The sequence below is a fragment of the Crassostrea angulata genome, chromosome 5, assembly GCF_025612915.1.
Source record: "Crassostrea angulata isolate pt1a10 chromosome 5, ASM2561291v2, whole genome shotgun sequence".
Classification (NCBI taxonomy): domain Eukaryota; kingdom Metazoa; phylum Mollusca; class Bivalvia; order Ostreida; family Ostreidae; genus Magallana; species Magallana angulata.
This window is the reverse complement of record NC_069115.1, coordinates 36131267-36147938: the sequence shown is the minus strand read 5'-3', so window position 1 is coordinate 36147938 and position 16672 is coordinate 36131267. Positions and strand designations below refer to the sequence as shown.

General features: G+C 32.2%; 1 protein-coding gene across 2 annotated transcripts; it reads right to left on the bottom strand.

Annotated features, from left to right (window-relative positions):
* Positions 1–71: 71 nt before the first annotated feature.
* LOC128185725 (zinc finger protein 90 homolog) lies at positions 72–12487 on the bottom strand. 2 transcript variants are annotated; one of them, XM_052855361.1, is made up of 11 exons: positions 12101–12487; positions 10660–10809; positions 9185–9264; positions 8453–8603; positions 5967–6098; positions 5522–5595; positions 4049–4155; positions 3525–3590; positions 3143–3157; positions 1662–1728; positions 72–1412 (listed from the first exon to the last, which is right to left on the bottom strand). In XM_052855361.1, the coding sequence occupies exons 1-11, from the start codon at positions 12301–12303 to the stop codon at positions 331–333; spliced, it is 2127 nt and encodes a 708-aa protein (XP_052711321.1). In that variant the 5' UTR covers positions 12304–12487; the 3' UTR covers positions 72–330. The 2 variants fall into 2 exon arrangements, with proteins under 2 accessions (XP_052711321.1, XP_052711322.1); XM_052855362.1 differs by lacking the exon at positions 3143–3157.
* Positions 12488–16672: the final 4185 nt, after the last annotated feature.

Below are 16672 nucleotides of genomic sequence, written 5' to 3'. Positions count from 1 at the left end.
TTAAAGCAGCATGGAAACAAAATGGTAATTAATATACAAAGGACAGAATTATTATTTTCTTTTACATATATATAATTATGTATATAATTTATTCATCATCATTCCTGCACAAGCACATATGACAATAATAAAAACAACTTCAATTAAAACAGATAACAATGAATTATATATAGAAGTATACAACGATTCAGAACACTTTCGAGAAACTCAGTTAGAAAATGAAATTGAACGATCAATACATTACTTAATATCACACTATTACTTGATTCTTAACAGACCAGTTAAAGCATATAATGAGGTAATAATTAATGCGATTTCCCCCAACAAATGTTATGTAGTGTTTATTGCATTTGTAGAGGAAAAGGTGAAATTGGAAGTTGAAACAATAGGCACAAGTTTCCCTTCCATTCCACAAGGCAGCTCTATATAGCCTTTGTCGGTGGAGATTTTGACAATAGAAGGCTGCATAGCACCATCAGTGGAGGGCAATATCGTGATTTTCTTGTCCGGATTAGCTGCAATGATTGCTGGGATATGCTCCATTCGAACATTGAATTCTGCAGGAGTGACCAGTGTCTTATTTGCACTTTCTTGCCTCGGAATGCCATTTGAGGAAAAGTCGTCCAGAATTCCATGCTGAGATTGAAGGCTCTGAACTTGTGCTGGCAAAGCGTTAGCAGACGGCATCATGATTGTTGGAGCAGGGGCACTCATGGACATATAATCTGTGTTGCTTTTCTCCAGGATCTGTGGATTTTCATTGGCTGCATTTGTGTTGATGAACTGTGCGGGCTGCTGAGTTTGATGGGGGTTTAAGCTGATTCCGGTTCCTGTAGTGGATAGATCTATGACAGACTGCGGCGCGTCGATGACTTGTGTCGGCGGCAAGCTAGGAGTGAGCTGCAGCGTGCTTTCTGACTTGACCTGCTGACCCGCAGGAGTTTTCTCAATAACTTTCGTAATCAGGTAGTGCTCCACAAACATGGACGAACTATTCACCACATCGCTCCCGCTCTGCAGCACAGGCAAGGCAGTGACCGTCTGCAGCGAGCTATCACCTTTGGGCGTGGTCTGCACGGCGGGAATCGACATGGGCTGTGTGTCGAGAGGCTGGAGATTGGGCGCGGTGTTCTGGAGCGAGTGGATGTCCTGCACCACTGGCAGATTGATCGGGATGACCGGAACAGGAGTCAACTGAACCATGTCTTTGATTGGCTGCTGGCTGCCCGGGTTGTCTTTCTTGAGTTCCGTGAAGACTTGGTGATGGGGTGGCTGCTGATTCTGATTTGAGTAGTTGACATCCGTGTCGCCCATCACTGACGGATGTGTGTGGTTGTAGACACACATGTTACAGTTGTCTGTATCCTTCAGCTCGTCCACAATCTCCGTGATGGCAGGTCTGTCCACATAATCTGTTAGAAAAAAAATTCATTAAATCTAAACTGAATTTAAATCACAGATGAATTATCATAAAGCAGAGAAGTTTAATTCAGCTAAGAAAATCACATTTTATTAAGTGAAATTGAAAAATGACTTCCATTTGAAATAATTTCAATCAGAACCTGGCTGAATCTAAATGTCAACCAACATAATATTCCAATCCTTTAGATAGATACAAAACTTCATTAAAAATATTTGTTGACTGTTTTAGGGAAACTCACCATTAGTGTTTGAGTTATTCTGTTCTCCCATCTCAAAGAGACCCAAAGTACTTAGAATGCCCTCTGTCTGAAATGTGAAAGAAATACTCAACATGTAATTTGAATATAAATGGAATAAATAGAAAACTCAGTGTAGATTCAGTTTGTTTAAAGCATTTTAGCATTACCTTTTTCAACATACAACATATTGCAACTGTAACTTAATGTTGAGGTTGTTATATATTATCATAATTATACAGTAAGAATGAATTTAAGTAAATATTATATCCTCTTCAAATTTTTCTTCAGAGATTTTATTGAATGTACTGTATACAGGGAAATACTGTATATCCGGTAATTTTCGTGGTGATCTAATTTTTGCTTTTTTCGTGATCTCTTTCAAGACGCAAAATATTGAATAAGCACAAATTATAGCCTGAATTATTTTCCATAGGAAACCTCGAAAATCCCCAAAAATGACCAACGCAAATAAAAAATGCTACATATTTTCCCCATTTTCGCAAATTTTGTGACACCCGAAAACCCCCCTGGATATACGGCATTCCCCTCATGTAATGTAATAATATGATGGATAAATATGTTTATGTTGGTAATACTGACAGATTGATAATATCCCAGAATCAAAATAAATGTACATTATAACTGTACACCCCTATAGTTGCAATATACTTGTATCTGATTTAATATACATACAAAATAATAATAGCCAAAATGTCATATACAAGAACTTCAAATTAAAATATTCATGCCATCAAAACAGTGTTTGACTTCTTTTGAGGAAAAAAAAAACCCCTCCTTCTCTTTAAGGAAAGTAAAATAACAATGCATGCAAGAACTTAATGTGAATTTAAAAATATATATATACATGTATTATTTGCAAAATATATTATCTGGTTTTTTCTCTATAATATTACTGATCAGAAGAAATAAATTATGAAACCAACTAGAAGAGATTAATAATGAAACTGTCAGTAAATTTTAACTACCGTACACAATTTCTTACTTTACATTCACAAAATAATTCCTCACATTCAGATCATGCTCACATCTCTCTCTCTCTCTCTCTCTCTCTCTCTCTCTCTCTCTCTCTCTCTCTCTCTCTCTCTCTTTCTCTCTCTCTCTCTCTCTTCATGCAGAATTATTAACTTTTCCATGTTCCAAATTCTCAACAAGCCAATTAGGTGCAGTTACTCAGGCATATCAAATGTTCATTGCAATTTAGGTGTAGATATTATGTCACTTGACATGCAATAGAATTTTACTGAAGAGAACTGAGTATGTCCATATGCATAGCATTTATAATGACATTAATTCTATTCATATTCCACTGTGTGGCAAAAATAAATGAAGGAATTTATATGCACACCCTGAAACTGTAACATAATCTTCGTAAAATAAATGAATTCCATGCAAAGGAAAGTGTAGTAAAATTCAAACCAAGATGAAAAGTGGTCTTGTTTTTAGAATCAGAATGGACATACCCTATGTGGGACAGACTGTCAAAGAGTTTAAAAAAGAGAAGACATCCAAGATTGTTTCATCAAATCATGAAATGGATTTCGAAAATATATAATATCTGTCATTAGTAAACTTTCCAAAAAATTTTTTTTTGGCATTTTATAAGCATTAGTATTAACATGTCATCAACTTTCATTCACAGTCAATCTAAACAATCTTAATTCAATATCATTAAGCAATTTCTATGCTCAAACTCTCAAAAATTGTAAACAGTGTCCTAATTATCATTTTCTTTCTTTAAAGAAAATATCAAGTAACTTCAAAACACTCATTATGTGTCATTTTATCTCCAAATTGCCAAAAAAAAAATCCACCAGATTCAGATTCTAGAATTTTGGTACTTACATCTGAGATATTATATTGAAATCTTCCATCCTCATTGTAAATAGTGGCAGTATCATCTTTTGAGTTCTGTTTTAAATAAAAACAAGAAATTGAAATACATTTAGCAACACAGATGTATGCAGAAGACGTTTTCCTTGAAGTTATTTTTAATCAAAACTATCTGAAAACAACTCTTAATATAAATGATCAATATTGTATAAATGACCAACTGGGGTGCCTTTTTTGTGTTTTTTTCTAGAAAAGACATAATTTTAGTTCAATGTTTTAAAAGTCTATTATCATATTTTTAATGTACGTTAACGTTAACTTGAGCATTCGGGATGCCTGACTAAAATTTGAATGCCTGAATTCAAGTTAAAACATACAAGTAAGATAACTTCACTAAAGACATTCAACTTTTGGTGAAGTACTAGAAATGCCCAATTTGACCATTCTATGCATATTAAAAAACAAGACTGAAATTTGAACATTTTGAGCTAAAAAAAAGTGTCATTTTGTGTTCCTTTAAAAATCCCTTGAATTACCTGATCCCCCAGTGACTTTTCGTGTTTGGATTTGTGAGTTTTCAGGCTGTAGGAAGTAGAGAATGCTCGGCTACACCCATCCTCCTGACAGGTATAGGGTTTTTCACCTACACCAGAAAAGAAACAATGACTTAGAAAAGTTGCAACTGTCATCAACTTTATATGGTAACATGTATTTAACAATATGTGAGTCTGGTACTGTAATCTGTATTATATTTTGTTACATGTATCTGTATGTGAGTCTGTCACATTTACCATAATGACAGAGTGAGTATGTTACACTTAACTTTATGACATTGATTATGTTACACTTAACTATATAACAATGATTACACTTAAATGTATGACAGTGGAAGTCTGTTACATTAAACAATATGACAAAAGTCTGTTTCACTTACACTAACTATATGACACAGTGAGTGTGTTACACTAACACTTAACTACATTTAAGTGTGAGTCTGTTACACTGAACTATGATAGTGAATATACTACACTTAACTATATGGGAGTCTGTTACATTTGACTATTTGAAATTGTAGGTCTGTTACACTTATCTACATGAGATTGTATGTTACACTTAACTATATATCAGAGACTGTGTGTTTGTTATATATCTGACACTGTGAGTGTTACACTTGACTATATGTGATTGTGAGTCTATTACATTTAACTACATGAGATTGTAAGTATGTTACACTTAACTATATGAGACTGTATGTCTGTTATATATCTGACACTGTGAGTCTGTTACACTTGACTATATGTGATTGTGAGTCTATTACACTTAAGGTCAGACGACACGTTCCTCGAGAATCTTTTTTGTTTCTCCTCGTAATAAAGAGTTCCAATAAAAAATATTAATTTTATAATTACTTTAGAAATCATCAAAATTTACTTAGATATGGTTATATGTATTGATGGTCGAGTTGTTAGAACCCTGACCGCTCACTTTCAGAAGCGTACAGGTTCTAGAGGACGTGAGTTCAAATCCCCGCCCCGACGGAGATATAGTTCTAATACAGTGAATTTCGCTGTGGTGTAGAGGTATTTATTTTTATATCAGCAATTCAAGTGTACTTTTAAGAAGATTTTATAGGAAATTGCATACTCTAGTATTTTGCAGAAATGCCTGGTAAGGTACTCTAATTTTTTGCAAGAAGGCTTGTCAAAGTAGTAGTAAACCATTAACAAATTCCTGGAAAAAGTTATCTAAAATTGAGGAACGTGTCGTCTGACCTTAACTATATGAAATCAAGTCTGTTACACTTTACTATATGAAATTGTAAGTCTGTTACACTACATGACATTGAATCTGTTACACTTAATTATATGACATTGAGTCATTACACTTAACTAGATTGTGAGTCTGTTATACTTAAACATATGAGACTGTGTGTCTGTTACACTAAACTAAATGACACTGTGAGTATGTTACACTTAGCTATATTACATTGTGTGTTCTGTTCCACTAACCTGTATGTGTCCTTTGATGTGTTTTTAAATGATGACTAGCAGCAAATGCCTTCCCACACCCATTCTCATCACACCTTTTTAAAACAAAAATTATGCTGGTTAACTTTTTTTTAACTTTAATTTTGACATTCTTTGCAGTAATACAATTCTATGTAGCATTGTAGTTCACATATGCTGTATAAACATTTAAACTAAATAACATATTTCATTAAAAATGTTGTTTTATAATGATTTCTTGAAAAGGGGATTTCAAATCTATTACACTGTAATTTTTTTGGCAATAAAACTTTCATTTTTTTTAATTTACAGATATCTTTAAGAATTAAAATACAAAAGACATATGTATACATGAACAAATTAAATTAAATTTTAAAGACATATTCAGTGAATGAATACATAATTCTTTCAATTTATCTATCTGTAAATTCATAATGCATCATCTCACTGATATGGTTTTTCGCCTGTGTGTGTTCGTATGTGTTTCCGTAAATCACTTAGAGTCGTGAAAAACTTGGTACAACCATCCTCATTGCAATCAAAAGTGTCTCCTGTGTGAATTCTTTGGTGAGCTCTTAACCTAAGGAAAGAAATAAAAAAAAAATCAACTTACAATAAAAGCTTTTATTTTTTTAAGAAACAGACCCAATCACTATTTAATTGAAAAAAAATTAATACGGGTATGTACTTAATGTTTTGAGAGCTGCAATAGTAGTCTTTTATTATGAAACATGTACCGTTAGTAAAAAAAGTACTGGTAATTAGATGTCAAAGAACAGGAAAAGCCATTGTCTTGTGTGGTATTAAAATGACTGTTCTGTAGGTAAAATTCAAATTATAGAAGACAACATTCAGGTGGTATGAGGCACCTCCATATTGTGATGTACTATTTATTGGAAAAAACCCAATAAAATCAAGTGCAATTTAAGAAATAGTTTCTTTCCCAAAATTGTCACCTAGCAGCATAGTGCAGTGGGTTAGAGGGTTTACTATGGATCTATTAGTCATGAGTTTGAATCTTGCCGTGGATTTTAAAAGTTTTAAAAATTTTAAACATATTTTATGGTTGAATATGGTAAAATTTGAAAATTCCAAACCAGCGACAGTTAATATCGACAGATGTCCCATACCACCTTAACTATAAATCTACTTTACCGATGCATAACTGTGTATAAGATATACATTCAATTATAGTGTTTGTGGTATAATTTTTCTGAGTTGCTGTTTGAACTCAGAGTACAAGTAGGTGTAAATTAACTCCCACAGAGTAATTTCCAAAATTTAAATAGTTTGAAAAAAAAATGCAAACAAACAAAAACTGATTCAGCTAGAGTAACCCTATACTTTTTTTGCAACATAGTTTTGACCACTAAAAAGGTCCCTTTTCTTAATGCATTATCGGATAAATTTCTCAACAAAACAAAGTATTCAGAACAAGATAATCTGTACAAGAGAATCACTATACCAATGTTTTCCTAAATATATCATGCCACGTTGATTATGCTGTATACGACTTTATTTTTGGGGCCACACTAGAAATAGAACACACTGTGTAGATGAAAATTGGTAAGAAAACTGTGGAACACAAATTAAACAATATGGGAAGGTCAATAGATCATCTGTTAATGTTAAAGTACCGGTATTAAAGTAAATAAATTGAAATTTCATAACAATAGAAAATGTTCCATTAAATATGAGCGATTCAATTTGAATTTTATCAAATAAATATTTAAATTTCAACCACAATAAATTCTAACATAATGCTTTTAACAAATGAATATGAATTTTAACATATATATACAGTAATCATCACATTACAAAAACAGTAATCTTTAATTACCATAAAAAGCAATACAATGTGAAACTCCAGTTGAAATTTAACAAAATATAATTACATGCATGTACAGTAGATCATATTTACATAATTATATTGATTTTGTGGTTCTTGTCAATTCTGTTCATCCCATTACATGTGCAATTGAATTTCAATACAATCAAAACCTTTTTTTTTTTGGTTAAATATAAATATAACTGGACAGATATAGTAAGAGATTTTCATCATCAATTTTAATGCATCCAAATCTAAGCAAAGGAATCAATTTCTAAACTTGTTTCATTTGTGCCAATTCATTTATCAGGAATAATTATTCCTTGCTCTAAGAATGGCTGAGTAACTGAGTTTTCAAACAGGCATCATACTGGTAATTATCCTTTTGAATGCTAATTGTAAAACCATGGCAACCCACTGGATTAGTTATTTGGCATTTGCAAATACAAGTCAGATGGCTAGTGTTAGAAAATACATACATAAAAATCAGATTATATAAATGTTTGACAGATGATTGCATTCATTAACAGGAAACTAAGTCCATCTTAATGACATACATTACATGTCAAGTCAAGCTGCTTTAACCACAAACAAATCTTTTAAATCATTATATCCACAAATAATTATAACAAAACTGCAAAGCAAATTCAAATTTGACAGAAATCTACCCAATGGAGTCAAATGTACAGTATTATCAAGTCATAAATTTTCATTGGGGTTAACTTTCATGGTAATTTGTATAAAAAAAGAAAAAAAGAAAAAAGAAATAGTTAAGGAATTATATTTATTTATTCTGTGTGAAATTACCACATATCAAAAACAAATTCTCTAAGCACACATGTACCTCGTAATTCTTTAGAAAAGTGGATAGACGAAGGATACGCCTGTCCAGTTCTCTTACGAGAAAAGTACCTAATATATTTATATATACGGTAGATACACTTCAAAACCAACCCCTCTCTCCTCAAAAGAATGTCTCTAAGAACAAACTGTCAGTCACCTCTAGTCCACAAATCAAGCAAGTTCCCTGGATCCACCATCCCTTTACCAGCTTTATTTTTGAAGAGAAAAAAATAAAATAAAAAATCTATACCTGCAACCCTTACCTATAGAGAGTATTGAAGTTTTTGGCGCACCCTTTGACCTCGCATTCATAAGGCTTCTCCTTCGTGTGTACGCGGACATGGATTTTCAGACTGTACGACGTGAGGAAGGCCTTGCCGCACCCATGCTGGTCACAGATAAATGTGTATTCACCTATAATAAATCTGGATTATTAAAATATATAGTGAAAAACTTTTATTAGTAATATTTTTATGTATGAAAATTATAGACTCCCTTTAATTGTTCTCTTTTATCAAGTGAATCACATATGTAAAAGTGGTTATTTACACTGGTGGTAATTAAAGTATGCGTTTTTAAGAGTTAAACAATATGCCTGGGTATTAATTATGCAGATGCGTTGTTTACCACATGAAAATTTTCATATTTTTACCATACGCATGGGGGTATTTTACGCGATTTTAAGCAAATACCGCGTAACTAGTGTAAATTCCCCACTATTACAGTATGCAGAGTAAGAAAAAAAAGCTGGCAAAAGAATCACATATTGAGGGATGAATGCAACAACTTTATAAGTTCTGTTAAAATCGTACCCAAGTAGCCAGTTTCAATTCAAATAGAATGAATGATCATTCTAATTAAAGAACAATCCCATTATGTAATTTTTTAGGACATCAAATCACATGCTTGTTATAATCCATATGAATCATTTACATACAAAGAATAACACCATTGATGATATTTGTATGTTTTCAGTGATTTGATGAGATGCAGACCTTTGTGGGTCTTCTGATGAGTTCTCAAGTTTCCGGCAGTACTGTAGGTCCGTGTACACCCCTTGTAATCACACTGAAATCTATCAATAATTGAACACTAAATCAAATACATGTATTATGCAGTCATTAAATATTGATTTATACATGTATTTCAATATATATAAGAATTACGTTTGGTTTGAGCATACATCACTCCTGGTTTTTCATTTATTATAAATATTTGTATGTATGCTTTTCAAATTGCATGGTTTAAAAATATTGTTCTTCAAACAAACAAAATAGAAATTAATACTAATAGTAAATTTGATTGAAATGATTTTTTTTAATTTCTGTTCAAGTCATGTTCATTTTCAGTAAGAATTATATTCAATATTCTGTTTTAGTAATGTGATAAATTCTTTATGAAGAGTCAAGACTGATTATTTTGTTTGATTTACAAAGGTTGGTTTAATATATAATTAATACAATTCACTTTAAAAAGTATGTCCCCTAATAATTGCATAATGCAAATACATATTTTTTAATACATGAATTCAATATGCTTTAGAAAAATTAATATATCTTTGAAATATTATATACTAGTAGAAAGGAGAGAAATAAATGCTGGCCTTTATACATATAGCACATCATTAATTGAAACACATATTACATGTATTTAAATGTTGTAAATAAACCATATAAATTTCACTATATTCCCTACAACAACAACCCCCCCCCCCCCACCCCCGCAAAAAATATACATAATACTACTGTATATTGTAACACTGGATAAAGGGGCTAATACACACTTAACAAGCATGCAGAACACTATACACAAAAAATTAAGTGTTTTAATATAAACATGAAGTGGTCGTGTGATACTTGTATTACATAATAACTAAGATTGCGGGTGTGACATACAAGCTGCTAACATAAAGAACCGTGAGTGATAATGAACTACCATACAGCATCTGTTGATCACAATTTTCAGAGCCTCCTCTTTGCAACTTGTTGAAGCAAGAGAATCTACTGTGCTAAAATCAACACAACATCTATAATAAGGGTTTTTGAAATAAAACCATCATGATTACCATGATAGGAAAGGTTTTAGCACAGAACTGGTGTTAAAGCTGATTTTAAAATATCTAAATTTGAAAAAAGGGTGTGCAGGATATTGGGTGTGTGTTGAATACTTGTTTTGTGAATTTATTGTGTGTTCTCTATTATCATATGCTGCATGCATCTTAAATTATTAAATTAAAGTAACTTTTACCACTGATTAAAATCTTAACAAACTGATGAAACCACAGGTACAATTTGTAGGGAGATCGAGGGCAATCTAAATTTCTGAACGTGTGCCCAATACCAGCCAAATATATTTTTCTTGAATACAATGAAAACAAGCTCAAACTTAATCAAGGCAAACATTGAAAATAAGTAGAGAACGTGAAAACATATTAACGAGATGATAATTATAGTTTGATAATTCCACTGACCTTCTATATTCTTTTTCTTTCGTATCTGGGTCGCACGTTTCTACGGTGATTGTGGCGTGGGAGGGGTTAAAGTTGGCAGGAACGCCCCTCATGCCAGGGTTAATGCTCATTTCTATCCTGTCATCTGATATCGTATTGTGGATGTAGCGACTGTCAAAATTGAGAGAAAAAAAAAGGAATGAAAGAGTTTTAGGAAGGAAAATTTTGCTCTACTGCATGACAGAAACTTCCTTGATTTTCCTGAAATCATGTTGATTTGATAATAAATACATGAAATTTGAATATTTATAGTATTTCACTGTAAAATTATGAAAAAAAGTAAAATATCAATCATGCAAACATGTACTGTTTATAATGTACATGCATTATATTCAGCATGTATGATATTTGGTGGAAAATAATATAACGACAAGAACATGAACAAGTTCAAGTATAGATTATCTTAAGATTTGATCTTAGCACATTTCACAGTGTATACTCTCAAGAATATGAATAATGCATAACATTTGATTAGTGATGTTCTTGATTTTAACTAGCAGAAGTTTTTTTTGCCAAATATTTGTAAAAGTTAGCAATAAAATACAAAAACATTAATGTATGCAAAATAATCATTATCTGCTAGCTTTAATTTAGTCAAAATAATGTAGCTTTTACTTGAAGAAAAACATTTGTTTACTGTACAGTTTTTTGTTTCAACATCTACATGTATATGTATTATGTTCAAAAAGTTTTAATGTCAAATACTGTCTTTCATCTAAAAATAAATGTACTATTTACAGCAACAATATGCATAATGGCTCAACAGTTACTGAACATTAACTACCACTGATCTAGTATTTGAATGTGATTTAAAAACAAAAGTACAAATGTATATGCTTTTAAAAATTTAATTAAAAAATAACTGCTGTAAAATAAAATAATTGAATATAGCCTTTCCTAAAAAAAAAAAAAAACTTAACATGCACCCGTAGTATAAAAAAAAACCCGCAAGATCTCCCTTTTTGAAACGTCCCCTCTATTGCTTGTCAGATTTCAATACATAGCTAAAAATAAAAAGTCTACGGGGATTTTCCATTGCATGCTTAAAATTAAGATGAAGGTACATGGATGATAATGTTGAAAATTGTGCAAGGTATTCCAAGTGAGATTCCGATAGGAGAAAAGATGTAAACATTCCCCATTATAAATTTCATTAAGTAATCGGTTTTCATTTTTGTGAATTTTTCCGAGTGAAAAACGATAATGTGTCAATGAAGATACATGTATATTAGAAATTTTCCCTTTCATTGATGTCAATTGCACTTCTTTCACAGGTATGTGTATTTTTATTAAAAATCGTCTTAATGTGAGGCATAAATATCTTGGGACAGACTATAGATTATGTTGACTTACCCCTTTACCTTTGGCTGTTTACAAACATTGAAAATAACTCATTTCTTACCTCTCATCATCATCAAATTGTTTGTCATGTTCTGATGCAGACATCGAGTTGTCATTCCCAAAAGAATGCCCATGATCATCAAATCTTGAACAAGTGGGGTTGCCGATGCTGCAGTCATCATCGTTATCATATTCCATGTAAACCTGCGTTACCGAAGTAAAATCCTCGGGATCCATCCCCAAACCATTGCTGGAGTCGTCCATAGTGTCTGGTCGTACTTTCAGATTGTCGAGAAATGTAAAGGGTGCAGAGTGTTATAAGACAACCGAATCCTTAATTTTTCAGTCTGACATACTTTCGTGTTCCATATTTTGATCAGGAATGAAAAGACAATTAACAAAACCGTATCTAATTGGCCAAAGAGTTGTCAACAAGCCAATAACAAAAGTTCTCCGCTGATACTAAAACAAGTCCCACGGGGAAAACAAGTCCCACGTAAGTCCCACGTAAGTCCCACGGCAAATGCAGCTATATATCGATATAATTATGATTTATTATGATTAAATGTGATAAAATCATATAAATTCACACAATAAAATATTTTTATAAGTTTTTATTACGGATTTATCGACGAAAAATCAAAGATGTTGGTAAAGATAGATAACTCGTACGTAGAATTCATACGGCAGCAGAAGAAATCTATATACCCGCCGTTTATTGATTGATAATTTAATAAATTTTCTTTAACAAAATAAAATCTAATAGCAATAAAAAAATGACTTTATATTCATTAAATAACTAAGTAAAAGTTGGGTAAGTAGACAACTCCTACGCAGAACGCATTCGCCCGCTGAGAAAAGAGCACACCTGCCGCTTACCTGATGGGCGATCTTAATGTTTTACTTTTATTTTCTAACTTAAAAAATGATCATATTAATATTGATAAAAAAAAAACCACATTTATTGATTAACACTCACTAAATGAGTAAAAATCATGAAAGTAAAAAAAAAATTACGCAGAATCCATAATCTAAACAACTAAATGCTAATTATTTTATTTTATTTTTTTTTGTATGTTAGTCTTTTATTTCTTTGTACTAAAAATGCATAGATAAAATTATTAATTTCTTAAGGGGAAAAAGCGCGAATGACTTAAAAATAAAGGGAAAACTCCAACACAGAATTCTTACGACTGTGGATTTAAAATGCACGCCTGTCATTTATAGTTATGTCATTTTATTTGTAAATTATTTCAGATGGCTGTAATGTTAACATTTTGCCTTATGATTATGTTCAGAAGAGAGGTTTACTTATTGCTGTGATTAATTTATTATATTACATGAAGTTGGGTGATACGAGTTTTATATAGTCCGTATATCACTCCTTTTAAGTTTGACCCAGTTCTGTTCTCTCTAAGAACTGTCATGTTGTAAACCATGCGTTCATTCAGAGTATTTTTTTTTTGGGGGGGGGGGGGGGTAGGGGGTATTCAGGTTTGTCGGGGGAGGAGGTCGAGGCATATTTTTGGTCATTTTACGATGAAAATTTAAAAAATTTGATTTTTTTCCAGGGGGGGGGGGGGGGGGGATTCCACCCCATCCTCCGAATCCCAGCTCGTGAAAAGTCTGTTAGTGGTGAAAATCTTCCTAAAAGTCAAAGAAAAATCTTGCATCTACTCCAAAAAAAAAAATGTTGACTGAAATAATATTTGATGGAAGTTCATGAGTTATACTAACATATACATGTATTGTTATTAAATTGTTATTGTCAGCAAGAACATTCTAGTCTACGGCAGCTTACCGTTGTCGAGACTGTTCCACGATCTTTGGGTCTAAAGACCAGCTCTGTTTAAAGTGGGTTTTTTTCTACATAATGAATGAAAAATCGTGTTTCAAAAATAGAAACCAGCAGAGATCGTCATATTTTTCGAAACCCTTATGATAAAAGAGAAGGCTTTGAAAACATGTATAAATATATAGTTGTTTGCTTGTCAATTTTCAGCAAGGAATCAAGCTGTTTTCTCGAGATTTCCATTATATTCCCCCACTTTATTCGGAAATATATACATATGTTAAAAGTAACTTTCTACTGAAATAAATGTTTTCGACTTCTTATTTTATCGAATTATTCATAATACATGTAACTGCTAGAATCACACAAGCGTATATGTATATATAAACATGCATTTCTCTCTCTCTTTCTTTGTCTTCCCTCCTTCTTTCACTTCATATCTTTCTACGTCTTCTCCATTCATCTCTCTCTCCTCGAGAGAGATGTAGTTGAACCTGCGTTTAACTGTTCTAGTACATGTATTTTTTCAATACAATTAAAATACATGTAAGGAGAAAACTATCAAGCAAACGGGATTGAATGTGTAGGAAAATAAATAAATAGCTATAGGACATGCACAAAAAATATGTGACAATATATCAATCATTTTCAAACTGATAGACATATTTTAATATTTTTGTAGCGAGTCGGTAAGAGTTCCACTGCAACATTCACATTCTAAATGTTCGAAAAGCAAAATGTCATTCCGACAATTTTAATGAATCACACTGAACAGAATGAATCGAAGGTCAAGAAATGTTTTACATTTGATAAAAACAGGGACGTATATACTAAGTATATACGTCCCTGATAAAAAGAAAATCAAGAATAATGCAAGATTAATGCATGGCTGCATTACCAAATATTATTGATTTTTAATGTATATACATGTATTTATTGACATGTGCATATGTTTTTCATACGACAAACAATCATTTACTTCACTTTCCCTCAAACGGTTACACGCAGAGTTTTGTATAAAAGAAAAAAGAAAAAAAAGAAGCGGTACCATTGTCACAATCTGAACACGAACACGTTGATTAATGTATTTTTTTTATCTCTATAAATCATGTACTAATTACAAAATAACTTGCTCACTATTTCCTTTACTACTTTACTATAATATTTGGGGCTAGTGGAAGGGGGGGGGGGGCTACATGTCCAAAGATGATTGGTGATCGTTGGCTCTACCTATAGCTATACACGTGTATATATACACGTGTTAGTTTCTTGTATATTCTGTGTGAATTGAACGGTTTTTTTGTCGCTTAAGAAACAATAGACCTTTGCCTACCTGTATATTGGGAGACGACCGTGAAGCACACCGTGTACACAACCCCCACCCCATCTCTCTCTCTCTCTCTCTCTCTCTCTCTCTCTCTCTCTCTCTCTCTCTCTCTCTCTCTCTCTCTCTCTCTCTCTCTCAAATGTTTTAGGTGACTAGGAAAAATAACAGTTATGAACGAGTAGATCTACGAAACACAAAATAGTTATGTTTCAAAATACTATGCAGTCCACTTTTATTATTCCCGTTGATAGAGCAAGGTCGTTACATGCAACAGAATTATCAGAGTTTCTGACACCCAATTAAAACTTATACGTAATCGTTATGTAATCTGTATGAAATTGAAGACGAATAACACTCAATCCTTATATATCTCATGTACACTTACACTGAACACTTAATCAAAAAATATTATAAGCCATCAGTGTTTTAACTAGTCAAACTTATTTATAATTTCTACAGTACATTCATAACCGTAAACATTTAAACATGTGTGTTACTATCTTCGAGAAGCTTATAAAATACAGAAAAACAAAATTGTTTTTGTAAAGGAAAGTATAATTCATTATTATTTACGAAACAGACAAGAAGATTGCCATGTCATTGAGTTGAATCATTTTACAACGTTCAACATTGAACCGGGTGCTTTTTTTTCCTCCATTGAAAACTGAAACCAAAATATACCCGGTTACATTCGTTACACTGATATCATGCAATGTAAAATTTTGCTACAGTCTTATGAATGACGTATGTAATATTTGTTTTTAGAAACAAAATCAGGACTTGAAGATTTACATATAGTTTGGTGAACTAGGCTGTGAAAGTCTTAGATTTAGATATGAAAAAGAACAGGCTAACGTATTGTGTAAGCATTCCAGATTTTATAATTATTTGTTCTCCAAAATTCATAATTTTAGTAAATTTTTATGGAGAAAGAATATACGTTTAAAGCAAAGTGCACGCACATTTTCGTATATACACAATCAGTTTTGTACAATGTTAGTAACTGTTTACATCTTAAAAAACTTGGAGAAGATGTAAGAATTTTTCTTTGGCTTTGTAGATGATTTTCGATCACATACTTTTCATGAGCTGAATCTAGATGGGATTCGGGGGTGGGGGAGGGGGGGGGGGGGGTGGAGTTCCGCCCCCCGTGGAACAAATCAAATTTCTTAAATTTCCTCGATCCCCTCCCTTAACAAACCTGCATATACCCCTCAAAAATATTCTGGATGAACGGATGGTTTTTATTACGTTTTAATATTAATAATAATCTGATAGTTATTTGTTGAATCGTTAATTGGTTTAGTTAAATGATATCAAGATCACAAACTTTCGCGCCAGACGAACAAGTTATGATAATATTTGACATTATACTTTTTTAAAACACAGTAATTCTTATTGAATTCTTACTCAGGGTTATTAGAAAAGTTCGCGGACAAGTTGACTTGCAATTGTGAGCGGACTATTTACATGATACTAGCGAAACTTTTCAGATTTAACTTTTATTTTCTAAG

What these genes read in the sequence shown, in the direction of transcription:
- LOC128185725 (XM_052855361.1), bottom strand. Translation starts at nt 12,303, where the DNA reads ATGGACGACTCCAGCAATGGTTTGGGGATGGATCCCGAGGATTTTACT. An exon ending in ACAGGCGAAAAACCATATCA is followed by an intron (nt 5,596 to 5,966) that starts GTGAGATGATGC and finishes TGTTTTAAAAAG; the next exon opens with GTGTGATGAGAATGGGTGTG. An exon ending in AAAAGTCACTGGGGGATCAG is followed by an intron (nt 3,591 to 4,048) that starts GTAATTCAAGGG and finishes TATTTAAAACAG; the next exon opens with AACTCAAAAGATGATACTGC.